Source organism: Callithrix jacchus, chromosome 5 (genome assembly GCF_049354715.1).
Source record: "Callithrix jacchus isolate 240 chromosome 5, calJac240_pri, whole genome shotgun sequence".
Classification (NCBI taxonomy): Eukaryota; Metazoa; Chordata; class Mammalia; order Primates; family Cebidae; genus Callithrix; species Callithrix jacchus.
The window spans coordinates 118,468,454-118,495,423 of NC_133506.1; the positions used below are offsets into that span (position 1 = coordinate 118,468,454).

Here is a 26,970-nt window from a genome sequence, read left to right on the forward strand (position 1 = left end):
GGCCGGGCTCGGCGCATGCGTGCTACAAACGTAGCAGGCGGGTAAGCCCACTGCTTCCGGCCCCACGGTTCGCTACCCCACAATCCTTAGCTCTTTCCGTCTCCGCTCCGCTTCCGTCCATTCTTCCGGTGGATTTGGCTGCGGCCGTGGCGGGGATGCTGCGAGGGGGTCTCCTGCCCCAGGCGGGTAAGGAGTGACTCAGGTCCTCACGGCGTGTCTTGCCGGCGCTCTCTAGTCCTCATCTGTCCTGCTCTACTACTGATTCTTCCCGTAATCTGTGACCCCAGCTAGATCTCTGGCCTCCTTACCCCGTCCAGTTCCTTGTGCTCCAGACTCTGGTAATGGCAGCAACAACGTCCAGCTGTTGCCAGTCTCCAGCGTTTCTTTTGCTTGGACCACTCCTCGCCCAGACCTTTGCATTATGCCTCCATCTTAATGTCTCAGCCTAAATGTCACCTTCTCAAGTCCCCTTGACTACTTAGCCGCGTCGCAATCTAATTTTGCATTCGTTTAGTTGGTTGTTTCCTCTATTAAACTCTGTAAGGGCAGAACCGTGTTCATTCAGCATAGCCAGCAGGTGACATTTAGGCTGAGACATTAAGATGGAGGTGCTTGATGTTAGTAGGTGTGCAACAAATACTTGTTTAATGAATAGATTTGAACACTTAATATAGGCCAGGCACTGTGATAACTGTTTTTATATGTGTTCGCTCATTTAAATCTTTTAAATCATTTAAATCTAAAGCACCCTGTGAGAAAGGCATTCCCGTCTCCTCTTTACAGACGTAGCAACTGGAGTTCAGACCAGCTGGGTGGCCAAGGTCACAGCTATTAAGTGGTGGAAGAGAGACAATCCAGTTTCGGCTGGGCCAAGGTCACAGCTATTAAGTGGTGGAAGAGAGATAATCCAGTTTCGGCTGGGCGCAGTGGCTCACGCAGTGGCTGAGGCGGGCGGATCACCTGAGGTCAGGAGTTTGAGACCAGCCTGGCCAACATGGCGAAACCCCAACTCTACTCAAAATACAAAAATGAGCCGAGTGTGGTGGCACACACCTGTAGTCCCAGCTACTCGAGAGGCTGAGACATGAGAATCGCTTACAACTGGGAGACAGAGGTTGCAGTGAGCCGAGATCGCACCACTGCACTCCAAACTGGGTGACAGAGTGAGACTCTGTCTCAAAAAAAAAAAAAAAAAAAAATCCAGCTTCATATGATTTCAAAGCCTGCCTACAGTCTTAACAGTTAGGTTTTGTAGCTGCTGGCAATAAGACCTCTTACTTCAGCAAATATCCATACTCTCTGATTGCTAGAGCTGCCTTCTATCTGGACCTTTTTCTGAGGTCACATCTCACTCAGCCTTGGGAATGGCTGAAAGTGGGAAGTTCTAGTCTTGGCCTTGTGTTGAGGATGAAGAGGTCACTTTGGCTCTGGGCTTTTAAGTGTCTCGTTTACTGTGGGATGCTGTGTAGCATTGCCTGTAAACAGGAAGAGAGGAGGAAAGAGAAACTTGTCTGAGCTGTGAGGATGGTGTAACTTTTTTTCTTCTCTTCAAATCATAGGAGAGGATGTCACAGCAGTGGTTAGAGCAGCGGTTTTCAAACTTTAACATGCGTCAGCATCACCAGGAGGGCTTGTTAAGATACCATTTGTGACCAGCCGTGGTAATAGTGAAATCTGGTCTCTACAAAACAAAACAAACAAAGAGCACACTATTTTTTAAGCTCCACCCTAGAGTTAGGCTCCACCCCAGAGTTGCTGATTCAGTAGGTCTAGTCAGGGCCTGAGAATTTATATTTATTTTTTTCTTTTTTTGAGAGTGTTCCTCTGTCACCCAGGCTAGAGTACAGTGGCACAATCTCGGCTCACTGCAACCTCTGCCTCTTGGGTTCTAGCGATTCTCATGGCTCAGCCACACAAGTAGTTGGGATTACAGGTATGCACCACCATGCCTGGCTAATTTTTGTACTCTAGTAGAGATGGGGTTTTGCCATGTTGGCCAAATTGGTCTTGAATTCCTGACCTCAAGTGAGCTGCCCACCTCAGCCTTGCAAAGTGCTGGGATTACAGGTGTGAGCCACCACACCCAGCAAAATTTCTACTTATAACCAGTTCTCAAATGATGCTGATGTTGCTGGTTGGGTTGGAGGTGGGGCATATCTTGAGAGCCACTAGATTAGACCAGGGGTTGGCATATTATGGCAGGGCCAGTCACTGTGTTTTATAAAGTTTTATTGGTACACAGCTTCTGCTCTCTGTTTACATACTGTCTGTGGCTGCTTTTGGCAGAGTTGGGTATTAGAGAAGGATTACATGGGCCCCAAACTTAAAATATTTATTATTTGACCATTTTAAGAAAACGTGTATTCAATCCTGTCCTCCTCCCCTTCATTTTTTTTTTTTTTTTTTGAGATGGAGTCTTACTCTGTTGTCCAGGCTGGAGTGCAATGGTGTGATTTTTGCTCACTGCAACCTCCGGCTTCCAGGTTCAAGCGATTCTCCTGCCTCAGCCTCCCGAGTAGCTTGGATTACAGACACATGCCATCATGCCCGGCTAATTTTTGTATCTTTAGTAGAGATGGGGTTTCACCACGTTGGCCAGGCTGGTCTCAAACTCCTGACCTCAAGTGATCCCACCCGCCTCGGCCTCCCAAAGTCTTGGGATTACAGATGTCCGCCACTGCCCCTGGTCACCTCTTCTCTTAATGTGTTCAAAATATTTTCTCCTTGGTTCTCATTTTTTTCTTGCATTTCTGCACATTAAGAAGAGCTGGAGGCTGGATGCAGTGGCTCACACCTGTAATCCCAGCGCTTTGGGAGGCCGAGATGGGCAGATCACTTGAGGTCTAGGGTTCGAGACCAGCCTGCTCAACATGGAGAAACCCCGTCTCTACTAAAAATACAAAAAATTAGCTGGTCATGGTGGCACGTGCCTATAATCCCAGCTACTTGGGAGGCTGAGACAGAAGAATCGCTTGAACCCAGGAGGCAGAGGTTACAGTGAGCTGAGATCGCGCCACTGCACTCCAGCCTGGTGAGAAAAAAAAGAAGAGCTGGAGAAATGGGAGCCTCAAGGTATTAAGTAATTGACCTCAGGTCACTTACTGAGAGAAGAGAAGCTTTGGAAATTTAGAATTTTTGGCAGATAATTCTTTATCCCACTGTTGTGCTGAGTCTAGCTCTATGAGCTGTGGTTTTCTTTGCTAGGGGGTGTTTTTTCTCTATCTAGGATAAACTAGGGCCTCCAAGAGGTTGCATCTAAGGATGCTGCTATATACCCTCCCAGGTCTGCTGCCTACCCTCCAGACTGTCCGCTATGGCTCCAAGGCTGTTACCCGCCACCGTCGTGTGATGCACTTTCAGCGACTGAAGCTGATGGCTGTGACTGAATATATCCCCCCGAAACCAGCCGTTAACCCAACATGCCTGCCATCTCCTCCCAGCCCCCCACAGGAAGTAAGGAGGAGTTTGGGTACATGTCACTTGATGGTGGGATGGTCGATGAAAGTAATCTTGTCTCTGGCCATAGTGAGGTATGACTCTCAGTCATTGTCACTCACATCATTATTTCACTTTGCCTGATCCAGATACTTTAAGATGAAATCTGCCCTTGATTCTATATTGGCTTTTGGGCTCTGGATTGGACAGGCCTTTTGAATTTTCTTCTTGTCTTCAAAACTGTGGATGTGAGAGCTACCCTAACAGGTGCGGTTGGGAGAGTATCTCTCCTATCTTTATTTTATTTTTTATTTTTTTTGTGAGACAGTGTCTCATTCTGTCACCCAAGCTGGTATGCAGTGACACGTTCTTGGCTCACCGCAACCTCTGCCTCCTGGGTTTAAGCAATTCTCCTGCCTTAGGCTCCTGAGTAACTGGGATTACAGACACGTGCTACCATGCCCAGCTAATTTTTTGTATTTTTAGTAGAGACAGGGTTTCACTATGTTGGCCAGGCTGGTCTCGAACTCCTGGCCTCAAGCAGTCCACCCACCTTGGCCTCCCAAAGTGCTGAGATTACAGGCATGAGCCACTGTGCCCAGCCAAATGTCTCAATTTTAAGCTAACACTGCACAACAGTCATATTTATGATTGGTAAAATAATTCAACGTGAGTATAGTGTCAGATTGATAATCGAAGTAATTTTGACAATATTATTGTCAAGCACTGTTGACTGGGGCAGACTGCAGACCTGTTTTCGGGGGAGTGGAACTGAGCATTCTCAGGTTTGGAAAACACTGCTAAAGACTGCGAATATCTAATGAAAGTGAAAGGCTAGAGGAGTGGGAGATGTTACATGTCTCTGAGAGTCGGGGATCCAATTATCCTACTTGTTCCCTGATCTTTTGCACATTTGGGGATCACTGGCAGCCCTAGAACCTACCACAGAGGGAGCAAGGTGCCAGGAGAAGTGACAGCTGATATACCCTTGGACATCGCTTTCTAATTTCAGGAGACAGGCCTCATCAGGCTTCTCCGCCGGGAGATAGCAGCAGTTTTCCAGGACAACCGAATGATAGCTGTCTGTCAGAATGTGGCTCTGAGCGCAGAGGACAAGCTTCTTATGCGACACCGGCTGCGGAAACACAAGATCCTAGTGAAGGTCTACCCCAACCAGGTAGGGAGTGGGCCCCTTGGCATGGGTTGCCCATGTTCCCCGAATCCCCACCAGACTCAGACCTCACCGTCTGTTCCCCAGTGATGATACTTCTTACGCCCCTACTCTGTGAGCCACCCTTGGGTTGTATCCTCAGCCTAATGTGGCCCATGACCCACGTGGTGGCTCTTCCTCCCATTTGTTCCTGATAAACCATTATTTTATGCTGTCCCAGGTCCTGAGGCCTTTCCTGGAGGATTCTAAGTACCAAAATCTGCTGCCCCTTTTTGTGGGGCACAACATGCTGCTGGTCAGTGAAGAGCCCAAGGTCAAGGAGATGGTACGGATCTTAAGGACTGTGCCATTCCTGCCGCTGCTAGGTGAGCAAGCAACCCTGCCAGTTAGGGGTGGGGCAAAGAGGGGCAGGTGCTTTGGCAGCCTGCTGCCATCTGCTAGGCTTGTCTTGGTAAAACCATGGACATTCTTGGAGAGAATATCCTTTCATGGATGGGGCCTGAGTCACCAGCATGTTTATTGAGGGCTGTCATTCAGACATCTGTGTTGTCTCACTACCCCAGGTCACTTCTGCACTGGAGGGAAGACTAAGGAAGGCAGATATGGAACAGGGGGAGAAAAATTCAGATACCTTGAGTCTAACAGTGGGGTAGCAGATGCCGAAACCCACACAGATGACGATATTTAAAACAAGTAGCCCAAGTAAAGAGTGCTGAGGGCAAGTGACCAATGTTTCCCAGACTCCCCTGATGCTAACTTACTTAAGGGATAAAGAATAGTGCATGTGTCCCCTGGAAATCAGGATTTCATAGGGCTCTATAGGGAGGGGACGTGATAGGAATCTGATTATTTTTTTTTTTGAGAGTCTCACTCTGTCGCCCAGAATGGAGTGCAGTGGCGCAATCTGGGTTCACTGCAATCTCTGTCTCCTGGGTTCAAGCAATTCTCTTGCCTCAGCCTCCTGAGTAGTTGAGATTACAGGTGCCTGACACTATGCCCAGGTAATTTTTTTGGTACTTTTAATAGAGATGGGGTTTCACCATGTTGGCCAGGCTGATTTTGATCTCCTGACCTCAGGTGATCCTCCTGCCTCGGCCTTCCGAAGTGCTGACATTATAGGCGTGAGCCACCGTGTCTGGCGAATCTGTGATTTTAATATCCCCTCCACACTCCATGATATTTGTTCAACTTTTTAATTGTAAAATACACGTAACATAAAATTTACCATCTTAACCATTTTAAGTGTACGGTTCAGTGTTAAGTACATTCATAATGCTATGCAACCTCACCACCATCCATCTCTAGAACGTTTCATCTTCTAAAATTGAAACTACAGCCATTAAATAATAGCTCCCATTACTTCCTTCCATTCCATGATTCAGGGTCTCACTCTCATTGCCCATGCTAGAGTGCAGTGGAGCAATCATGGCTCACAACAACCTGGACCTCCTAGGCTTAATCCATCCTCCCACCTTAACTTCCTGAGTAGCTGGGACTATAGGCACATGCCACCATGCCTGGCTAATTTTTGTATTTTTTGTGGAGGTTGGGTTTTACCATGTTACCCAGGCTGGTCTTGAACTGCTAGGTTCAAGCAATTCTCCTGCCTTGGCCTCCAGAAGTGTTGGGATTATAGGTGTTAGCCACTGCACCCAGCCTGATTCTTTTTTTTTTTTTTTTGAGATGGAGTTTCGTTCGTGTCACCCAGGCTGGAGTACAATGGCACGATCTCGGCTCACTGCAGCCCCTTCCTCCCGGGTTCAAGGGATTTTCCTGCCTCAGCCTTCCGAGTACCTGGGATTACAGGTGCCTGTCACCATTCCTGGCTAATTCTTGTGTTTTTAGTAGAGGTGGTGTTTACCATGATGGCCAGGCTTGTCTCGAACTCCTTACCTCAGGTGATCCACCTACCTCAGCCTCCCAAAGTGCTGGGATTACAGGCATGAGCCACTGCACCTGGCCGCCTAATTCTTATTTACAGGGAAGTTTAGGAAACACTAAATGGGAGTTGGGACCAGGTGGATACATTAAGGGTTTTCCGAGGGAAGAGTGAGGAAATAGGGATCGATCCCAAGAGAGTGGGAGTGGCAAGGGGCACGGTGGAACCCAGGTCCTGGGGAAGGCAGGATTTTGACAAGGGCAATGGAAAGCAAGTTCCTAAAGTCAGAATGTTGTTTCAGAGAAGAAAGGCATCTGCAAGGAACCCAACTGATCCTGTTTTCTTCCAGGTGGCTGCATCGATGACACTATCCTTAGCAGGGAGGGCTTTATCAACTATTCCAAGCTCCCCAGCTTGCCCCTGGTGCAGGGGGAGCTTGTAGGAGGCCTCACCTGCATCACGGCCCAGACCCACTCCCTGCTCCAGCACCAGCCCCTCCAGCTGACCACCCTGTTGGACCAGTACATCAGACAGCAACGCGAGGATTCTGTTGTGTTGGCCAACGGGAAGCCAGATCCTCCTGACCGTGTTCCGGACTCGTAGCCAGCTTGTTTAGCCAGCCCTGCCCATAAATACACTCTGCCCTATTGGCTGTGCTGTCCTCCATGGGAGATGTGGAAGAACTTGGGGTGAGGGAGTGCATTTGTCATTTGGGTTTCGCTAACAATGATAGTCAAGTATAGGCCACTCTGAGATGCAAAGGATTCCCTTTCAAATGGAGGCTATCAGTCACTGGCTTTGTCCTTAGTTTTCCCAACTTGGGACCTGATAGGAGCAAAGTCTCTTTCCATTCTCCAGGTCCAAGGCAGAGATGCTGAAAAGAGAAGGCTATTACCCCTGCCTCCTTGGTCACTGCCCCTTGCTGCATGGGCTCCTAAGCCCACCCTCTTGGATCACAACCTGCCACTACCATAGTAGCTCAACCAAGCAGTTGTGCTGAGGATGGCACCTGGTGAGAGCCTGCTGTGTGCCAGGCTCCATGCTGAACACTGTACATGTATTAATTCCTGAACTCCTGACCACATGGTACCCATTTCACAAAGAAGGAACAGAAATTAAGTAGCTTGCACAAGGTCATGCATTTAGTAATGGCAGAACGTGAATTTGAACCAGGCCCTCTCTGCTCTGAAGACTGCATCCTGAATTTCTACACTGGAGCTTCCTCATCAGGTTACCCAGAAGTGGGTCCCATCTTCCATCCTGGTGTGCTTGGATGTTAATTCTCCGCCCTTGGGGTGTGCCATGCTGTGGAAAGTTTGGGAGCACTGCTTTATGCTCAAATGAAATGCATTCTACTTCCTCTGTTTCATGGTTTCCACAGTTGTCCTCCCTATAGACTTATTCTCAGGGGCTTCTCTGTCCTCTGACTTTCCTCAGTCTCACTTCCCTTCCTAGGAAAATCCTCTTCCTCTGTACCTGTTGCCACAGTGGCATCCTGTGCGTGCTTGCCCTGTTAAAGGCAGCTGACAGCTGTGCCCACTAGCTAACAATTCTGGTGGTTCTGAACAAAAGGGCTGGGGGAAAGTAGGATTCTCTGAATTCTGAGGGCTCTATCGAGTAGGAGAGTAGGAGGCCTCATGCAAGTCTTGGTGAACCAGAAGTTCCTAAAAAGGAAGATAGGATGCTTAACTCGAAGCGCACCATCCTCGATTGGAGCACATTCTGGGTGGATGCAGGGGTGACCTGGGGACGGTGGCTATTCAACATTCCTTCTTGGACTTGAAGCGATGCCACTGCTTCCTTAGTCTTGGACAGGTACTGTCTGGCAGGGATGATCTGCAGCAGCTTTTTTGCAGCCTGGGCCAGGACCAGCTTCCCACAGTGCCTTTCCCTGTGCTGTATGCCCGGGGATGTTTAATCACTGGAAAGTGGCTTAAAAGGCCCTTGAGGCTCCTAGATGCCAGAGCTAGTCTGGCCAGTGCTGCCCAGTGCTCCTTAGCAGCTTTGTCCCTCCCAGAACCCTGCCAGGTGCTAACAATGCCTTCCTCCTGGGATGGCTGGAGCAGTGCTGAGACTCTGAATAGAGCCAAGACAGCAGGCATCCCTGAGAGATATGTGAGACCCTGAAACAAACCAAGCCCGGTGAGGATGAAGTGGAGGGGATACGTGGCCTATGTCACTTTTGGGGTCGGAGAAGAAACTTGAATCTCATCCTTCACCTGAGGCCCCACCTACTTCTTTCCAGAACACTTTGCTGCACTTAAAGCTGTAGGTCTGTGCCACATTCATTTGAATGAATTTTAGATCTTTGTTAAGAGCAGATTTTTCATTAGAATTGAGCAGCTGGGCACAGTACTCCAGCAGAAGGGCAAAGGGAAGTGGGGACCAGCGTTACAGCCCTTTTAACAGCAGCTGTGACTGCCCCAGGCCTGCTCCTGCTCAGACCCTGCAGGTTGTGGGGTGTCATCGACTGCACAGGCATTTTCAGATCCCCATGGGGCCTGACCTGGTGGGAAATCACCCCCAGTGAAAGGCCTCAGTGTGGGGACTATTGGCTGTCCCTCTCCTGACTTGACTGGCCCTGCTGACTGCTCTTGGCACTCTCTTATGGTCCTGGAGGGGGCATCTCCCTCCACCATCAATCTGATACTTTTGCTGGCTCCAAATTTTGCAGTCTATTTTCAGATGTAAAATGAGAGATGGGGGTGGGAGAGTTGGTTAGGAATTGGCCTTGGGCACTAGCAGGGTCACTGCCATGCTAGTCTGAATAAATCCTTTACCACCATTGGCATACAGCCAGCAGTTTCCCAGTCCTCTGATCTATCTGGAACTATGCCCAGTTGGGACTATGCCCCCACTCCCAAGCCACAATCATGCCAGGGCAGTCTGCTTAGCCCTGAGTCCTCCGGGGAGCAGGGGGGCAGAGCTGAGCGGCTGCCCGGAGCTTGGCAGGAGGAGGGGACAGGGGAGAGGGAGGTGGGGAGATCCGGCTAGAGGGGAGGCTCCGACGTCTCCTTCCTGGTTCCTGCAGCAACTGCTGCCACTGCTCAGCTCTGTGAGGAGGGAGCCGGTGACTCGGAGCTGGTGACTCAGAGGCAGAGCGGCGTGAGGGCCAAGGAGCACTGGCGTCCATGGACTCTGGGGTAAGGGGGCTGCGTGACAGCAGCCGACATTCCCGGAGAAGAGCTTCCTCCCACCTGAAGCTGGTGGGTCTGCTTCCGAGATGGTGGGAATGGAGGTGGAGAGGGGCACCCACCAGGCTCGCCTAGCTAGACCCCTCACCGTCCTGCCGATAGAGCCTCCCCCTCCACCCACAAGCAGTGAGGGGCCAGGACCCCCACAGGGCCGGGAGAAGGGCGCAGAGACACCTGAACACCGGAAGAGTTTGGGAACTGCTGAATGTAGGAGTTTCCTCCCAGCTCAGCCTCTTGCAGCAAGGTCCCTCTGCCCCGACCTCCTGAGCACTTGTTCGTGATACCACATCTCTGTCCCCTCTTGGCTTAAGTTCCTCAGGTGCTTGCTAGCTCCATTAGAAGATCTGGGCTGCTTCCCCCACCTCAGCCAGCCTCGCCCCTCAGTCCCCTCCCCCATCTCACACACACGCAGAGCCTCATGCATTATTGATCTCCTGGAGGAGCCAGAATAGCCAGGGCCGGTGCCAAGGGCGCCTGTGGGCACTGCTGCAGGACCTGTGCAGACCTGGGCATGTCCTGGGCCCCCTCTTCTCTTGTGCAGTGTCTCCGTTAGCCCAGTGTCCTGCCCTCTCGGGGTGGGTGGCACTTCTCAGAGCTCCAAGGACTGATATGGTAGACGGGATGGTGAGGCTTTAGGGGGCACTGAGGGTCCAAAGAGGGCATCCTAAGGGCATGTTTGGTGGGAGGAGACATGGGAAAGTGGGGGCTATCTCAGGCCTCAGTTTCTCCAAACACTAAAGAATATGGAGACCAATCGGTGGGAGGCTGGGGCATTTTCTGCCAGGGGATCATGGGAGAGAAGCCTCTGAGCCATGGCGGCAGGGCGGATGGGTACTGAGGGCGAGGCAGTTGGATTCAGGAGGTCTCATTTGTTCAGTCTCTGAACCCCTCTGTCTCTTCTTGGAGCCTGTTCTGTCACTCCCTTGCTTCACCTCTGAGCACTCCCAGGGAAGCCTCCAAAGAAAGCCCTGAATGTTTCCTGGAGCCCTAGAGTATGTGCCCAAGGCGGGGCTGGGCATATGTCTTGTTTCCCTGCGCACCTGCCCGTCTGCTGTGTGCTAGTTCATCTCTCAGGGCAATATCCATATCCGGTGAAAATGGGTGGGGTTGGGGCAGAGGGGCAGAGTTGGGAGAGGTGTGGCAGGTGAGCAGTGTGCGTTGGGAGCCCTTATCTCAGAGGGTGTGTTGGAGGGGGGTTGGAGGTGGGGAAGGTGATAGCAGGTCTGCATTAAGGGGGACTTTCTCTTGCTTCAAGGACCCCATCAGGACCAGGTGATATCCTTCCCCTTCCACCCTGCTCCCTGCTCTTCATCCTCAGCAGGGAGTAGCCTCTCCCTCTCCATGGACTTCCAAGAGAGGGACGCTCCCTTCCTGCCTGAGAGCGCTCAGTCCTCAAAGCCCAGCAGTGCTCAGCAGGTCAGAGAGTGGGAAAGCGGTGGTGGGTGGGCCAACCTTGAACCAGACCAGGAGGGGCTGAGGCTGATGTCTCACCAGTGCTCTCCTCCCTCTGTCCTGCACTGCAGGCCTCTGAGCTGTGGGAGGTGGTGGAGGAGCCTCAGGGCAGGCTGGGGACAGAGGGTGTCATGCCTGAGAGGCAGGAGGGCCACCTGCTCAAGAAGAGGAAGTGGCCTCTGAAGGGCTGGCACAAGGTAGGGCGGGCAGGCAGAGGGAGGGGCCAGACGTGGCGGCAGGTGGGAATGGGGGCAGCTGCCGGGCAGTGCAATGGTGTTTGCATCATGAGAAGGGAAAGAAAAGCTGATCTGTGTGGTTCTCCCTCATGTCCTTCCTCTCGGCCTCCCTGGTCCTGTCATTCCTGGGCAACATCAAAGAGATACTTTGTGCTCGAGGATGGGATTCTTCACTATGCAACAACCCGGCAAGATGTGAGTCTGGGCGGTGGCAAGATGTGAGTCTGGGCGGTGGCTCGGGGTTGTGGGAGGAGTCTGGCCCTAGCATGCCCCCGGCAGGCACGGGGTATCTGGAATCAACCAGAGCAGGATCCGAATCCCAGGTCCACCACTCACTAAATGTGTGATCTTGGGCAAGTTACATCCCTGGGCTGTAGCTTCCTCCTCTCTAGTCGGAGAGTACCATCCCCCAGAGGCAGAGCTCTCGTGCTAAGGGAGGTCATACACACAAGGCTCCCTGGACAGGGCAGAATAAGTGCTCAAGAAATGGGAACTTTTCCACCCTCATCCTGGTCCTATTCTCAGTCTGGGAACAAGGAACTGAAGGCATGGGTGCCCAGGATCTCTCACAGAGGGTGTTGCCTTCCACAACCCTGCAGATCCCTGAGGGTGGGAATTGTTTTTCTTGATCTATGACTTTATTTTTTTTTTTGAGATGGAGTTTTGCTTTTGTTGCCCAGGCTGTAGTGCAATGGTGCAATCTCAGCTCACCACAACCTCCACCCCACCCCCCCGCCAGGTTCAAGTGATTCTCCTGCCTCAGCCTCCTGAGTAGCTGGGATTACAGGCATGCACCACCATGCCCGGCTAATTTCTAATTTGTATTTCATAATTTTTTTTTTTTTTTTGAGACAGAGTTTCCCTCTTGTTGCCCAGGCTGGAGTGTAATGGCGTGGTCTCAGCTCACTGCAATGTCCACTCCCTGGGTTCAAGGGATTCTCCTGCCTCAGCCTCCCGAGTAGCTGGGACTACAGGCATGTGCCACCACACCCAGCTAATTTTGTATTTTTAATAGACACAGGGTTTATCCATGTTGGTCAGGCTGGTCTCGAAGGTGATCTACCTGCCTTGGCCTCCCAAAGTGCTGAGATTACAGGCGTGAGCCACCACGCCTGACCTAATTTTGTATTTTTAGTAAAGATGAGGTTTCGCCATGTTGGTCTGGGTGGTCTTGAACTCCCGACCTCAGGTGATCCACCAACCTCAGCTTCCCAAAGTGCTGAGATGACAGGCATGAGCCATCATGCCTGGCCCGATCTGTGACTTCTTAGATCTCAAGATGTGACTTGACATAGGGGAGTGTTCTGTACATGGGAAGATGACTGACAAGTCTCTACTGATAGTGTGACTTAGACATGAGAGTGAACCTGCCACCTGGCCCTTGAGCCTAGAATGACTTGAGGGAGATGGTGGCTCTATGGCTCTGGGAGCCTAAAACAGGTTCTCTGTCCCCCAACCAATGCTTCCTCCCCAGATCACCAAGGGGAAGCTTCATGGCTCCATTGATGTCCGGCTGTCGGTCATGTCCATCAACAAAAAGGCCCAGCGCATTGACCTTGACACTGAAGATAACATCTACCACCTCAAGGTGATATCCCTGGGAGGCAGGGCGTGTGTTGGTCCCCAGTCTGGCAAAGGCACCGTTACACACAGGGGCAGGGACTGAGGGTTTGTGGAGCTCAGGGTCTGTCTCTGAGTTTGACAAGAAGTAAGTTTCCATTCTGTAAAAACAGCCAAGGGCAGACCCGCACTTCTTGGTTGTTGCATGGACAGGCACAGAACTAAGGGCTCAGACACGTGGGCACCTTACACTCTGTCTCCCTGCAAGTGAGCTTTGCACAAACTGGGCTCTGTAGGAAGAGACCCTGCTTGCCTGGGGACCAGAGCCCTGACTTCTTGCTCTTGCAAAGTGGTCCCTCCCTTCAGATAGCCCTCCCCACCTCCATCACTTCTGCAGATCAAATCCCAGGACCTATTCCAGAGCTGGGTGGCCCAGCTGCGTGCCCACCGCCTGGCCCACCGCCTGGGCATGCCCCGTAGCACACTGCCCAGTACCACTCACCGGAAGGTAAGGTGGACCCTGGGGAGGGAGCAGGTAACATGGCAATGCAGGGGCAGGGGCTGTGGGGAACTGTGAGACCCAGGGAGGTGGGCACCCTCCTTCCTGACCCTGGGCTCACCCCACAGGTTCTTGGTGCCCAGCTTCCAACAGCAGCTAGTGCCTCAGCCCTACCTGGTCTTGGACCAAGAGAGAAGGTGTCTTCCTGGCTCAGGGACAGTGACGGGCTGGACCGTTGCTCTCATGGTGAGGGTCCCTTGGCACAGCACCCCAAAGGGTAGGGCCAGAGCTGGCAGGTCGAGTTAGCATTAGCAGGAGGGGAAAATGCTACCCCCATCCCCATCTCAGGGAGCCTCGGTATAATGAGGCAGCCTCTGATACAAGGAAATCCAGTCTACTTGGGCCCTGTCCTGGGGAGTCCCAGTCTTACAGAGGAGTAAGAGTCTGTCTGGGCACACAGATGACATGGATGCAGGGACAGGAGTTGTAACAAAGCAGATACTGAATGCCCACACAGGGCAGGGGCCTGAGGAGTAGTGCCAGGGAAGGGGTGTGCTCTAGAATCCGGTTCCTGCAGTAGGGAGCTGTGAGGTTGGCCTGGAGGGAGAAATGTAAACCAAGTAGAGAGATAGGGCGAGTGCACCCCAGCTTGTGCAAAGGCAGCAGAGGTGAGGCATGGTCTAGAGACAGAGTAGAAATTGGGCTTCCCAGGAAATTAGGGGACACCACACTAACAGGGATAGGGACCTGAGCTCTTGAGCAAGGAATGGGAGCAGTGTCAGGATCTCCATGAAGTCAGTGTTGGGAGAGACATGTTCCTGGGGCTGGGCTCAGTGGCTAGCGCCTGTAATCCCAGCACTTTGGGAGACTGAGGCAGGGGGATCACCTGAGGTCAGGAGTTTGAGACCAGCCTGACCAACATGATGAAACCCTGTCTGTACTAAAAATACAAGCCTGGGTGTGGTGGCTCATACCTGTAGTCCTAGAACTTTTGGAGACCAAGGCAGGCAGATCATGAGGTCAGGAGTTCAAGACCAGCCTGGCCAACATAGTGAAACCCCATCTCTACTAAAAATACCAAAAAAAAAAAAAAAAAAAATTAGCTGTGTGTTGCAGTGTATGCCTGTAATCCCAGCTACTGGGGAGGCTGAGGCAGTAGAATCACATGAGCCCAGGAGGCAGAGGTGTCAGTGAATTGAGATTGCGCCATTGCACTACAGCCCAGGCAACAGTGCAAGACTCCGTCTCAAAAAAAAAAAGTTAAAAAAAATTTAAAAATTAGCTGGTTGTGGTGGCTCGCGCCTGTAATCCCAGCTACTTGGGAGGCTGGGAACCTGAAGCAGGAGAATCGCTTAAACCCGGGAGGCGGAGGTTGTGGTGAGCTGAGATAGCGCCATTCCACTCCAGCCTGGGCAACAAGAGTGAAACTCCATCTCAAAAAAAGAAAGAAAGAAAGTGATGTCATTGTTCTTTCTCCCCCCAGAGCTTTCTGAGTGTCAGGGGAAACTCCAGGAACTACACAGGCTCCTCCAGAGCCTGGAGTCCCTGCACCGAATCCCTTCAGCCCCTGTTATCCCCACACACCAGGTAAGATCCAGGGGGACATACACGGTCCTGTCCAGGGCCCCTGATCCCATCACTTCCCCAGGATGGGTCCTCTTCCTCCCACATTGCTGCAGTTTCCTGGAGAGCCATGCATCGCCTGGTTTCCTCCCTACCCCTGCCCCACGTCCAAACCACGTCAAGGTTGTCTCTGCTCCTTCCTCCATGCCCATGCCTCTGCCAGGGTGGCCGTCATCTTCCACTGGGATGTCAGTTTTCCCTGTCACCTTGCCTGGGTGGCCATACTCTCTGTGCTGGGTGATCTGCGCCCAGCTCCATGGTTCAGGAGGCCATTTGCCTCTCCCAGGCTGTGATGGCTACTGCTCCTTTTCCACACTCAGTGAGTAAAATTGCCCCCACCTTGACTTGCCAGGCCTCAGTGACAACCGAAAGACCCAAGAAGGGGAAACGGACCAGCCGCATGTGGTGCACCCAGAGCTTTGCCAAGGACGACACCATTGGACGGGTGAGGTGGGGCGTGGACCTCTCATAGCTCGGGCAGGATGCTCTGAGACGGCTGGCCCCATCAGCCCTTCCCCTTCACCTATAGGTTGGTCGTCTCCACGGCTCTGTTCCCAACCTGTCTCGCTACTTGGAGTCTCGGGACTCCTCGGGCACCCGTGGGCTGCCACCCACAGACTATGCCCACCTTCAGCGCAACTTCTGGGCCCTGGCTCAGAAGGGTAAGTGATGCTGGGAGGGGCTGATGGGGGGGTGGGCAGGAGTGAGCGGAGCGCTGACTATCTGCCCCGCCCCCACAGTGCACAGCTCCCTCAGCAGCGTCCTGGCCGCCCTCACCACTGAACGGGACCGACTAAGGGACATGCACCAGGGCTCAGAGTTGTCAAGGATGGGGGTGAGGCCTGGGGGACAGGGTGGCTGGTGGGGGGATAGGACTTGAAGCTGAGGACTGCCAGCCTCGGGTCTGATTGCAGATCTGGATCAGGGTAGGGGGTTGGCAGAGGGAGTCTCTGCAGAGATGAGGCAGCAAGGTGGGAAGGACCTCATCCTCTTGGCACTGTGTCCCTTACCCTCTCCCTGCAGGTCTCTGAGGTCCCCACTGGCCAGAGGCGCCTCCACTCACTGTCCACTTCCTCTGACACCACAGCAGACTCTTTCAGCTCCCTCAACCCTGAAGAGGTGCGGAGCCAGGGTGGGCTGTGGGGGCCCATTCTCCTGTGCCTTCTCTCCCAGAGGAAGCAAAGGCCCAGGGCAGTGGGCATGGTTGGTTTTTAGTCCCAAAGAGAGCCCACAAATCCTGGCTCTATTGTCTTTCCCGTAAGGTCAGCGGCAGCCCCATCTCAATCATTGTGTAGCATTCAATGTGCAGGGTGCTTTTACTTTTAATTCCAAGTCCTCTGGTGCAGTGATTCTCACCCTCAAGATGAGGAAGCTGAGGCTCAAAGGATCTAATGGATGGGCTCCAGCTCCTGCCATTGTAGACTGGCTGAACTGGGACTTGGGCTCTAAGCGCAGACTCGGGGGCTGAATTCTATGGGTTCGAATCTGGCTCCACTGTCTGCCGGCTTTGTGAGCCTCAGTGTCCCAGTCTGCAAAGTGGGGGTGATAATTGCACCTACCTCACAGGATGGGTGTCAGGGTTGAGTGGGTTAGTGCACACAAAGGGCTTGGAGTGGGGCTCAGGGTCAGTGGCAGGCAGTGTAAGCAGTTATCCTGGAGCCTGCACCCCTCACTCCCAGGCCGGGGCTCGTTCCACTACGCCTTTGTGTCCCGCTCGCCCCCCGCTGCCTCTTCTGTTCAGTGTCTGACTCAGACAGCAAAAGGGTCCATTTATGCCTCCCTCTCAAGGGAACTGTCAGGCAAGGGGTGCCCCGTCTGATCCCCTGGCTCGGCCCCCGGGCCTGACCTCCATCTGGCTGCTCCCACAGCAAGAAGCTCTGTACATGAAGGGGCGCGAGCTCACCCCCCAGCTGTCACAGAGCAGCATCCTGTCCCTTGCTGATTCCCACACGGAGTTCTTTGATGCCTGTGAGGTTCTCCTCTCCGCCAGCTCTTCTGAGAATGAGGTGAGGGAGGAGGGAAGCTGGCAGTGGGGGGGGGGACCTTGGAAACAGAAGGGTGGGGTCCACAGAGACTAGAGACCATAGAGTCCTCAGCCCCTTCTCACCTCAGCGGCTGTCTCTGGGAATATGTCCAGATGTGGTGGGTTGTGTGGTCCTTCTCAGAAGTCTCTGCTGAGGACTCTTCTAGAGGAGTTTGATGTGTTCATCCCTACTGGGTTCTCCTGAAGCTACTGCCTCAGTCACAACCCCAGTCATCTTCATGCCCCTGTCTCAGCTTTACTGCTCCCTGATCCCCTCTTCTCAGATCCCCTCTTCTCAGCAGTCCCCACTTTCCCTTCTCTCTGTGTCCCGCCAAGTCCCCGAGCTTCCTCCCACCAGCTGCAGCGCCAGGCCCTCCCCTTCCCGAGGTGGCTGGGCACGCTCTGTGATGTGATGCCAGGCTTCCCAGGGCAATGTCCTAGGGCTCAGAGCCCTCCCAGTACATTCTCTTCCCCTTCCCACCAAAGGGCTAGCTGGGCAGATTCTTGCCAGGCCCTGGGCACTGCCCGGCTGCCCAGGGGGAGGCCCAGTCTGCCCGGCCTGTCATCTGTCCTGGCCCAGGGCTCAGAGGAGGAGGAGTCGTGCACCAGTGAAATCACCACCAGCCTGTCTGAGGAGGTGCTGGATCTCAGGGGAGCTGAGCACTATCAGAAAGGTACCAACTGGGTTGGCAGGCAGGGAGGGGTGGGAGGTGGGTGAAAAAACAGGGTTTGTCCATAGCCTGGGCCCATGTAAAGGTCATCCTTTGTGGTGACTGACAGTCTAGTAGCTTTGGATGCTGACCCCAGGAGCTGAGGAAGGCCAGGTCATGAACCAGAAAATGTTCCAGGAGCAGCTATGTGGGGTGGGCCAGGCTCAGGCCTTGGGGCTGGCCTCCATAGCAGCAGGTTCGCCCAGGGCCTTGGAGGAGGTGAGAGATCCCACTTTGCTGCTGTTAGCAGTGTGGCTCTGGACCTGTCATTTTACTTCTCAGAGCCTATTTCCTCATCCATAAGATGGGCTGCATAATCTACACTCTGACATCTGTTTCTGTGTTTAGAAAGAGGACAAAAGATAAGGGTGAGGAGTTTGGAGGGGCTCCTGGGCTGCAGGGTTTCTGGCAGTGGGGACCGTCCGCACCTTTGCATGGCTCCCAACCCTGCCGGCCAGTTCAGTTCTGGGACCTCATCAGCAATTAGAGCCCAGTCGCCCTGCTCTCCTGTGAGTCAAGACAAGGACTAGGGGGCGAGGACACCTACGAGTGCCCCAGGGGCTTGGAGGCAGCTCAGCCCTGGACTAGGCTGTGGGCCTGCTGTGTCCGGGGTGCCTGGTGCCCAGATGGAGAGTGATGTGGCAGGCCGGGCCCCAGGGGGATGTGTTCCAGGGAGACCCATGGGGCCACCCCGCCGTCGCTGCCTGCCTGCGGCCAGTGGGCCTGGGGCTGACGTTAGCCTGTGGAACATTCTGCGCAACAACATCGGCAAAGACCTGTCCAAGGTGTCCATGCCTGTGCAGCTCAATGAACCACTCAACACGCTGCAGCGGCTCTGCGAGGAGCTGGAGTACAGCAGCCTCCTGGACCAGGCCAGCCGCATCGCCGACCCCTGCGAGCGCATGGTACCTTCTCTCCGTCCTCCTCCCCGGGGCCCTTGCTCCCAGAAAATCCTTGCCGGGCTATTCCTTGCTGCTGAAGTTCTACCCTGAGATCCTGTACCTTGCTTGCTTGGGGTGGTGGCCCCATCCTCAGTGCCCTGCACCTGCCTTGCCCATCACAGGTGTATATCGCAGCCTTTGCTGTCTCAGCCTACTCCTCCACATACCACCGAGCTGGCTGCAAGCCCTTCAACCCCGTCCTGGGGGAGACCTACGAGTGTGAACGGCCTGACCGAGGCTTCCGCTTCATCAGTGAGCAGGTGTGGCCTCAGGAGCAGAGGGCTGGCCTTGGGTAGCTGGGGCCAGAAGGGACCTGGACTTTCGGACCAGAGCTGGGGCAGAGGGACCAGGGTCTGGGAGAGGAGCGTGGGCAGTCGGCTCTGTGATGCTCCTGGCCCATGTTCTGAGTCCAGCCATGGGATCCCAGGAGTTCCATCTGGGGCTCATGCTCTAGGGGCCAATCTTGGGCTCGATGAACTGGAGGATGAATTGGAGAGAGCTGGGAGTCCACAGGCTGGGAAGAATGGGGTGTTCCTTCCAAATGGTGTAGAGGAATGCATGGAGCAGGCTTGGGAAGGATAGAGATGGGGCTGGAAGACAAGGTGGGCCAGACCCTGAGGAGCCCTGCCAGTGAAGGGAAGGAGGCTTTGGGCTTTTGTATGAGCATTTTAAAGTCCTGTAGGCATTGGCACAATGGAGGATTTGAGGCTGGAATGGGTGCTCAGAGTCGCAGCGTACAAAGCACACTTGGGTGGTGTATGCCTGGCTGGTGTAGGCCGACGGCGTCCATCTTGTCATCTCCATAGAGCTGATTCAGCCCTGTGCTTAGGCTGCGGTGTGTTTAGTTCAAGAGCTGTTTATGCACCGCCCCTGACAGGGCCTGGTGCTCAGCAGGGTACTCTCAGGTGTAGGGGATGGGAAGGTTGTCAGTGAGAGGGAGAAGTCTGGGTGGCGTGGTCTGGAGGATTCAGCGAGTGCATGGCGGCACCAGTTAGCGAGGTGGGGAGTGTGTGTGGGCGCACACTGTCTAAGTGGCTTGACTTCCACCGAGATGTTCAGGAGGCTCCGGAGTCGCTGGCCTGGAGCTCCTCCTAGAGCACCAGATGGTGCTAACAGGTCGAGTGGCCAGCTTAGAGGGAGGAGGACGTCACAGGAGGACTGCCCACGTGAGGAGTGCCTACTGTGTCTGGGGAGGAGGGCAGGCAGGAGTGCTGGGGAGCCCCGAAGGGGCGGGAACATAGGTCCCTGGGACCTGGGGGGTGCCACTGGCTTCCTGCATGAGGAAGGTTTCCAAGACAAGGTGGGGCCAGAGACTGGATTACAGCGGTTGTAGAGTGTAGGTTATGAAAAAAATAGAGAAAAATGCAGACTATCTTCAAAAAAATTTTACCGTGTGGGACAGGGGAGAGAGAAGATGGCAGCTGGTGGGGAATAAAGGTCAAGGTAGTTTGTGTGTTTGTTTGTTTGGATTTGAAGTGTTTTTGAAAACATGGTGAAGATTCACACAGTACACTTGTGCGTACAACAATAAATAAGACTCTGTCTCATCCCCACACTCTGAAGGGACTACTGCTACCAGCTTTTGGGATTCCTCCCAAAAATGTTTTACACATATGTGAACAAAGATGTGTGCATCTAGAAAAGAAAGGTTTGCTATTCTTTAAGGTGGAAGAAACAGAAAATCTTTATATTCAGAGAGAAAGAGAAATAAAGAGGGAAAGACCAAGGTGCAGAAGGATGAGGAGGCGGGAGGCTGGGGGTCATCATGGGGAGCAGGCTGAGCAGAAGGAACCCCCTCCCTGACCTACCTCTGTTCTCCTGTGGACTGTGGGAGGCAAATGAGGTTTGAAGGGCCTCGCTTGTGTCTAGGTCCCCAGAGGGGGGTTAATGGGGGTATCTAGGCCCAGATACAGAACACTGTAAAATTAGCAGTTTCTTAGTGTGGATGTGGGTCGTGTCTGTGTTTTGGCAGCAAAGTCAGAGTCAGGGGTGCACAGAGGAGGCTGGAGCTGGCATTTCTGGCAAGTGGGGGAGGTAATTGAGGGCATCAGGTGAGAGAGCTGTGAGGGACATTATGGGGCTGACAGACTGGGAGAGCAGTGCAGTCAGGGACCTGGGCATCTTGGCTGGAGCTGTGGGCAACAGGGAATGGAGAGAGGCGAGGCAGGCAGGCTGTGGGACGTCAGAGTTGAAGGCCCCAGACGTGGAGCCTTTCCAAGTAGGGATAAGGACAAGTGTTTCTAAGGGTATGTGGTGGAAGTTGCAGGGTGATGATCGGCTTTGGGGTGGGCAGGGAGATGGTGTGGAAGAAGGCAGTCAGCGAGGACTGGGTTTCAGGCAGTGCATGGGGTGGAGGCCCCACCTGTCAATGTCGCAGGGAGCTTTTCAGGCTTGAGCAGGGGTTCTGGAGGGTGCCATAGACAGGGCAGGCCAGGGGAGCTCCCGAAAAAGAGGGAGGGATAAGGGAGAACACAGGAGCCTCATGGGAGTAAGAGAGGATGATGGATTTGGGAGGTGGCCAAAGGTGACAGGGACAAGAGACCTGGAACTAACTGGTCTTGTGGTACTCAGGGGAACTAGGGGTGGGAATAAGGGATTTTGGGGTGCCCTGATGGTGCTGAGGGGCAGCCTCAAGAGAACTTCTTTGTGTACCAAGGTCTCCCACCACCCCCCTATCTCGGCCTGCCATGCGGAGTCTGAGAACTTCACCTTCTGGCAAGGTGAGGAGTGGAGAGCAGGGCAGGGTGGCCCTGGGCCAAGGGAATGCTCTCTGGCCTTATCTCTGTGGTTCTCTCTCCCTCCCCAACTCAATGCCAGACATGAAGTGGAAGAACAAGTTCTGGGGCAAATCCCTGGAGATTGTGCCTGTGGGGACAGTCAACGTCAGCCTGCCCAGGTAGGATTCTCAGGCTCTCAGCAGCCAGGCCCAGCCACAGGTGGTCCTTCTGGCTGGAGGGGGCGTGGCCTTAGGGACAGGATAAGGACGGGATAGGGGCTGGCTTGCAGCTGCTTGCAGTGGGGTGAGTGTCTGTAGGTTTTGCACCTATATTTACAGCGGTTGGCAATAGAGAAAGATGAAAAGCCTTAGAACATAGTAGAGCTGGAAGGGCCTGTTGAGGTCATCTGACTCAGCGGCTTTCACACTTTTCGGACCATGACTCACAGTCAGAAATGCCTTTGAGACTTCAAGCCAATGTGTACGCATACACGCACACAGAAACCTAAATTGATCTCAGGACTCATAGGTCACCAACAAAATTTGAAAAACTCTCATCTTGCTAATTTTACAGGCAGGGGACTGAAGCCAGAAAGAATAAGGATATTGAGAGTGGTTTGGGTGTTGTGGGAGAGATCCTGGGTTTTGGAGTCGGAAGCCGGGAGTTCTGCCATTCAATAGTGATGCACATTAGCCAGCCTAATTAGTACCAGTCTGCAGTCCCAGCTACTGGGGAGGCTAAGGCAGGAGAATTGCTTCAACCTGGGAGGTGGAGGTAGCGGTGAGCTGAGATTGCACCACTGCACTGCACTTCTGCCTGCCTGGGCAACACAGCGAGACTCCCAGAGCAAGACTGTGTCTCAAAAAAAAAAAATAGTGATGCAAGCGGCAAAAAGACTTGATACCTCAAAGCTTTGAGCCTGCTTGCCTGTGGCACGACAATAAGAAGTAATATCTCAGGGGTGAGGATTAAGCAGGATAATGGATGTGAATGTACCCAGGGTCCCTGGCACCCAAGGCAAGACACTGTGTTTTCAACCCCATTGCTTAGGCACTCAGGAGCTTTCTAGATGAATGGAGATGTGTTCATTGACCACGTTCTATCAAGGCTTCTCTGCCTTGTGAGTAGAAGTCATCCTTCACTGCAGAACTGAGCCAGGAGCCCAGGGTTCCTGTCACACCCATGTGACGTGCTCCAGCAAGACAGGAGGCCCCTGACTCACTTGTTCTCGGGGCCAGCCAGCTGCCATACCCTGTCTTTCTCAGGTTTGGGGACCACTTTGAATGGAATAAGGTGACGTCCTGCATTCACAACGTCCTGAGCGGCCAGCGCTGGATCGAGCACTATGGGGAGGTGCTCATCCGAAACACACAGGACAGCTCCTGCCACTGCAAGATCACCTTCTGCAAGGTGCACATGTCAGCCTGACCCTGCCCATCTGCCCCTAGCAGCCTTGGCCTCTGAAGGTCACCCTGGCTAAGGGGGAGGGGACACCTCTCTAAACCCTGCCTTCCCTGTCCCAGGCCAAGTACTGGAGTTCCAATGTTCACGAGGTGCAGGGTGCTGTGCTCAGTCGGAGCGGCCGTGTCCTCCACCGACTTTTTGGGAAGTGGCACGAGGGGCTGTACCGGGGACCCACGCCGGGCAGCCAGTGCATCTGGAAACCCAGTAAGTGGAGAGGTCACAGAGGGCTGGGTGAGGCTGGAGTGGCTCAGGCCTGGTTCACCTGCCCCAGCCCCTTGCCTTCCCCCAGACTCAATGCCCCCTGACCATGAGCGAAACTTCGGCTTCACCCAGTTTGCCCTGGAGCTGAATGAGCTGACAGCAGAGCTGAAACGGTCGCTGCCTTCCACTGACACCAGGCTACGGCCAGACCAGAGGTCAGTGCCACATGGGCGCCGGCCTAGAACCACCTGGCTCACTCCTTCCTCACGGGTTTCTGAGGACCACAGAGCTGGGGCTTTATCCTGCCTTCACTGAGTGGCCTCGGAGAAATGGGGCTTGTCTAGGGGACAGAGCTGGGCAAGGACAGAGGCCTTGGGATTGGGGGCCCCTGCAGATGAGCAGTTCCACTGAGTTTGATCTGGATCCTCAGGTACCTGGAGGAGGGGAACATACAGGCCGCTGAGGCCCAGAAGAGAAGGATAGAGCAGCTGCAGCGGGACAGGCGCAAAGTCATGGAGGAGAACAACATCATCCACCAGGCTCGCTTCTTCAGGTGCCTTGGTCTTGCCCTCTGCCCTGGGTCTCCCCATGAGCCCTGCTTGGCGCGGGGCAGGCATGGGAGGCAGTGCCTTAGGGCCCTAGCCTGCCTTCTAGATGTTCACCCTCACCGCCACCACCTTCTCCCACCAGGCGGCAGACAGACAGCAGTGGGAAGGAATGGTGGGTGACCAACAATACCTACTGGAGGCTGCGGGCCGAGCCAGGCTACGGGAACATGGATGGGGCCGTGCTCTGGTAGCCCTGGCCCCGGGGGCAGGAGGCTCTGGTTACTCTCTACTCCTGCCTCCACCCCCTACGACGGACACATGGGTGAGGCCAGGCTCCCCCTCAACTGCCCTTGAGACCAAAGGGGCAGCCCTGGCCCTCTCTTCCCTCTGCTGGCCAGAGGGGCTGCATCTCAGCCCACCCTGCACCCCACTGTTTGGGGTGAGAAGCAGAATCTATCTTCCCCAATCTCCTTGCCCCAGACAATCAGCATGTAAGACCCTTCCTGCTTCACCATTTCCCTTCCTGTCCCCTTTGGGGTGCCTGGGGAAGACTCTGGCTCCCAGGATCTGTTCCCCATTTCAGTGCCTTCCTAGGACACAGGGGACCTCTTGATGCTCCCCAGGCTTTCTGTGCCCAGGGTTCGTCCCCGGCAGTGAGGTTGCAGTGAGTGAAGGAGAGAAGATGTTCTCCCCTCCCCTTCCCTTGCCCATCTCCAGCATCTGCTTCCCCTTCCCTGGCCCTGCAGGGCCTTCTCCAGCTCCTTTTGGTTGGTCCCTGGCCATCCCTCCTGTCCAGGATCCCTTCTCCCTAACTGCAAAATGCCTGCAGCTTCCAGCTCCTTCATCCCTGATCCTCAAGTGGTTCCCTCCTGTCTCAGCTCAGCGGATCCCCCAGAGTGGAGGAGGCCTCTCCATGAGGAGGGGAGCAGCCCGAGGTGCCTGGCCTCCGACCCACCGGCAGCGAGTGCGCAGGTGTGAGTGTAAGTTCACGTAGGAGAGTGTGTGCGTGTGCGCCTGTGCCCTGCTTGCAGGCGAGCAGGGCTCGTTCATGTAGCCCGGCCTTCCCCCTGCTGGGGGTCCACCACATCGCTGCTCTTTCTCACAGTCTGCCTCTGATGAGGGTGAATTGCTATGACATTCCAAGCTCCAATAAAGACTGTCCCAGACTTTGGCCTGTGACCATTCATTGAATGAAAAACACATGTGCTCAAGGTTAGTGGAAGGCCCACAGCCAGTGCTGTGGGTAAAATGAATTGTGTCCCCCAAGGAATGTTTCTAGCCCTCAGGAATGCGCATGTGACCTTAGTTGCAAATAGTGTTTTTGCAGCTATAATCAAGTTAAAATGAGGTCATATTGGATTCAGGTGGCTCTACTCCAATGGCTGGTGTCCTCATAAGTAGAGTGAAATTTGGGCACACAGATGTACGCAAGGGAAGACAAGCATGTGAAAGACACACGGGAGTTGGCCACGTGGAGACGTAGGCAGAGATGGGAGCGAGGCATCTGCAAGCCAAGAGTACCAGGGCTGCTGGCAGCCGCCTGAAGCTTGGAGAGAGGCTGAGAGAGATTCTCCCACTGAGCCTTAAGGAGGAGCCAACCCTGCTGACACCTTGATTCCAGACTCTTGGCCTCAGCTATGACAGAGTACATTCCTGTTGTTGTAAGTCACCCAATATGTGGCTCACTGTTATAGCAGCCTGAGGAACTGAATACAGCTACCACCAGCCTGAGCCAAAAGCCCAGAGTTCATCTTCCCTCCTGCTTGATCCTGACACTTCAACCCCAGGGGTCTCTTGGCACTGGCCCCTTCTCTCCATTGCACTGGCTAGGCTGAGCCCTCATCGATGCTTGCCTGGACTGTTGATGGTGGCCTCCAGGGTGGTATTTCTTTCTTTTCTTTTTTTTTTTTTGAGATGGAGTTTCATTCTTGACCAGGGTGGAGTGCAATGGCGTGATCTCGGCTCACTACGCCCGGCTAATTTTATACTTTTAGTAGAGACAGGGTTTCTCCGTGTTGGTCAGGCTGGTCTCTAACTCCTGACCTCAGCTGATCCACCTCCCAAAGTGTCAGGATTACAGGCGTGAGCCACTGCGGCTGGCCTCCAGGGTGGTATTTCAAGAGAAAATATGGCACTTCATGTCTGCTTAAAATATATCCACTGCTTCCCAGTGCCTACAGGAAAATCCAAACTCTTCAACTGGTAGAAAACCACATGGCCCCTGGCTCCCTGTCTGGCACAGAGTGCTGGCCCTGACACTCAACACCCTAAGTCAGGTCTGGGTAGTGCCCTGTCTCCACCCCCAGGATCAGTGAGTGTTCAAGGGCGGAAGGGAGGGAGGAGGACAATAGTTCCTCCCCACTGCCCTCGCCCCTGGGGTCAGCTCTGATTCTGAAGCTGTGTGATCTTGGTCAGGTTGCCTTACCCTTCTGTTCAGAGGCTTTGTCTCTTGTTTGGCTTCTCTTGTGTCTTAAAGGAGAACATCTGTGAGGTGACCCAGGCTCCTCATTTAATTCATTCTCTCTTAGCACCTCACCCCCACTCCCACCCCACCACCTGCAGCGACAGAGACTCCAGTCCTGCCCTGGCCTGATTAGTGTGCCAGGAGGAAGTCATGCTTTCTTTGGGGGATGGCAGGGTGGCAGGAACAGAGGGGACCCCTGAGCTACAACAGCCCTTCACATTGTCATCTTTTTCTTCCTCCCCAGCCCCTGCGGAGGAGCGGTGGTCCACATTTCCAGTTTATTTACGGAAAGTGTTGAAGTTAAAATGAATACACTTGTCTTGACACCACATGCCAGAAATAACCTCAACCCATTCCAAAAAAAGTCAAGGTCCACATACATTCAGGATATTTTTAAACAGCGTGCACTGCCCTTCTCTGGGCCCTTTCCCCTCAGAGCACCACAGCATCTGATGGACCAGCCCATGACAAATTGCCACGCATTTTAAGAACCGGAGTTTAGGCTTGATGTGGCAGGTAGCTCGCACTTGTAATCCCAGCACTTCGGGAGGTCGAGTTGGGTGGATCATGAGGTCAGGAGTTCAGGACCAGCCTGGCCAACATGGTGAAATTCCATCTCTACTAAAAATAAAAAAATTAGCAGGGTGTGGTGGTGGGGTGCCTGTAATCCTAGGTACTTGGGAGGCTGAGGCAGGAGAATTGCTTGAACCGGGGAGGCAGAGGTTGCAGTGAGCTGAGATTGCACCACTGCACTCCAGCCTGAGTGACAGAGCGAGACTCCATCTCAAAAATAAAAGAACTGGAGTTTAAAATAAACCAAATTCCCAAGTTATTTTTCCAGTGGAGACAAGAA

The 26,970-nt window shown here is 53.7% G+C and overlaps 2 protein-coding genes across 20 annotated transcripts; both read left to right on the forward strand.

Moving 5' to 3' along the window:
- Nucleotides 1–115: 115 nt before the first annotated feature.
- On the forward strand, nucleotides 116–7,851 carry MRPL10 (mitochondrial ribosomal protein L10). 4 transcript variants are annotated; one of them, XM_054256324.2, is made up of 6 exons: nucleotides 116–338; nucleotides 3,284–3,453; nucleotides 4,448–4,612; nucleotides 4,827–4,971; nucleotides 6,290–6,412; nucleotides 6,835–7,851. In XM_054256324.2, the coding sequence occupies exons 2-6, from the start codon at nucleotides 3,349–3,351 to the stop codon at nucleotides 7,086–7,088; spliced, it is 792 nt and encodes a 263-aa protein (XP_054112299.2). In that variant the 5' UTR covers nucleotides 116–338; nucleotides 3,284–3,348; the 3' UTR covers nucleotides 7,089–7,851. The 4 variants fall into 4 exon arrangements, with proteins under 4 accessions (XP_054112299.2, XP_078230392.1, XP_078230393.1 ...); XM_078374266.1 differs by having other exon boundaries at nucleotides 116–186; nucleotides 3,227–3,453; XM_078374267.1 differs by lacking the exon at nucleotides 6,290–6,412.
- A 1,643-nt stretch (nucleotides 7,852–9,494) lies between these two features.
- On the forward strand, nucleotides 9,495–24,824 carry OSBPL7 (oxysterol binding protein like 7). Of its 16 annotated transcripts, none has more exons than XR_008481650.2 (24): nucleotides 9,495–9,691; nucleotides 10,935–11,095; nucleotides 11,203–11,328; nucleotides 11,509–11,562; nucleotides 12,842–12,955; nucleotides 13,325–13,435; nucleotides 13,555–13,672; nucleotides 14,910–15,013; nucleotides 15,402–15,494; nucleotides 15,579–15,711; nucleotides 15,790–15,884; nucleotides 16,073–16,168; nucleotides 16,918–17,055; nucleotides 17,653–17,746; nucleotides 18,440–18,687; nucleotides 18,846–18,983; nucleotides 21,380–21,443; nucleotides 21,541–21,619; nucleotides 22,706–22,850; nucleotides 22,964–23,108; nucleotides 23,194–23,320; nucleotides 23,536–23,658; nucleotides 23,796–23,975; nucleotides 24,532–24,824. XR_008481650.2 is itself a non-coding variant. In XM_054256320.2 (23 exons), exons 2-23 carry the CDS (start codon nucleotides 11,021–11,023, stop codon nucleotides 23,902–23,904), a joined length of 2,547 nt encoding a protein of 848 aa, XP_054112295.1. In that variant the 5' UTR covers nucleotides 9,495–9,691; nucleotides 10,935–11,020; the 3' UTR covers nucleotides 23,905–24,824. The 16 variants fall into 16 exon arrangements, 8 of the variants coding, with proteins under 8 accessions (XP_054112295.1, XP_078230383.1, XP_078230385.1 ...); XR_013535886.1 differs by having other exon boundaries at nucleotides 9,495–9,628; nucleotides 11,509–11,585; nucleotides 23,176–23,320; XR_620295.5 differs by having other exon boundaries at nucleotides 9,495–9,628; nucleotides 23,176–23,320.
- Nucleotides 24,825–26,970: the final 2,146 nt, after the last annotated feature.

Excerpts from the sequence above, each read along its gene's own strand:
- OSBPL7 (XM_054256320.2), top strand. The coding sequence starts at position 11,021 with ATGGACTTCCAAGAGAGGGACGCTCCCTTCCTGCCTGAGAGCGCTCAG. Across the intron at positions 17,056-17,652 it reads CCAGCTCTTCTGAGAATGAG|GGCTCAGAGGAGGAGGAGTC; the intron begins GTGAGGGAGGAG and ends GTCCTGGCCCAG. Across the intron at positions 23,659-23,795 it reads CACCAGGCTCGCTTCTTCAG|GCGGCAGACAGACAGCAGTG; the intron begins GTGCCTTGGTCT and ends TTCTCCCACCAG.
- MRPL10 (XM_078374266.1), top strand. The coding sequence starts at position 3,262 with ATGCTGCTATATACCCTCCCAGGTCTGCTGCCTACCCTCCAGACTGTC. Across the intron at positions 3,454-4,447 it reads CTCCCAGCCCCCCACAGGAA|GAGACAGGCCTCATCAGGCT; the intron begins GTAAGGAGGAGT and ends TTCTAATTTCAG. Across the intron at positions 4,972-6,289 it reads GCCATTCCTGCCGCTGCTAG|ATGGAGTTTCGTTCGTGTCA; the intron begins GTGAGCAAGCAA and ends TTTTTTTTTGAG.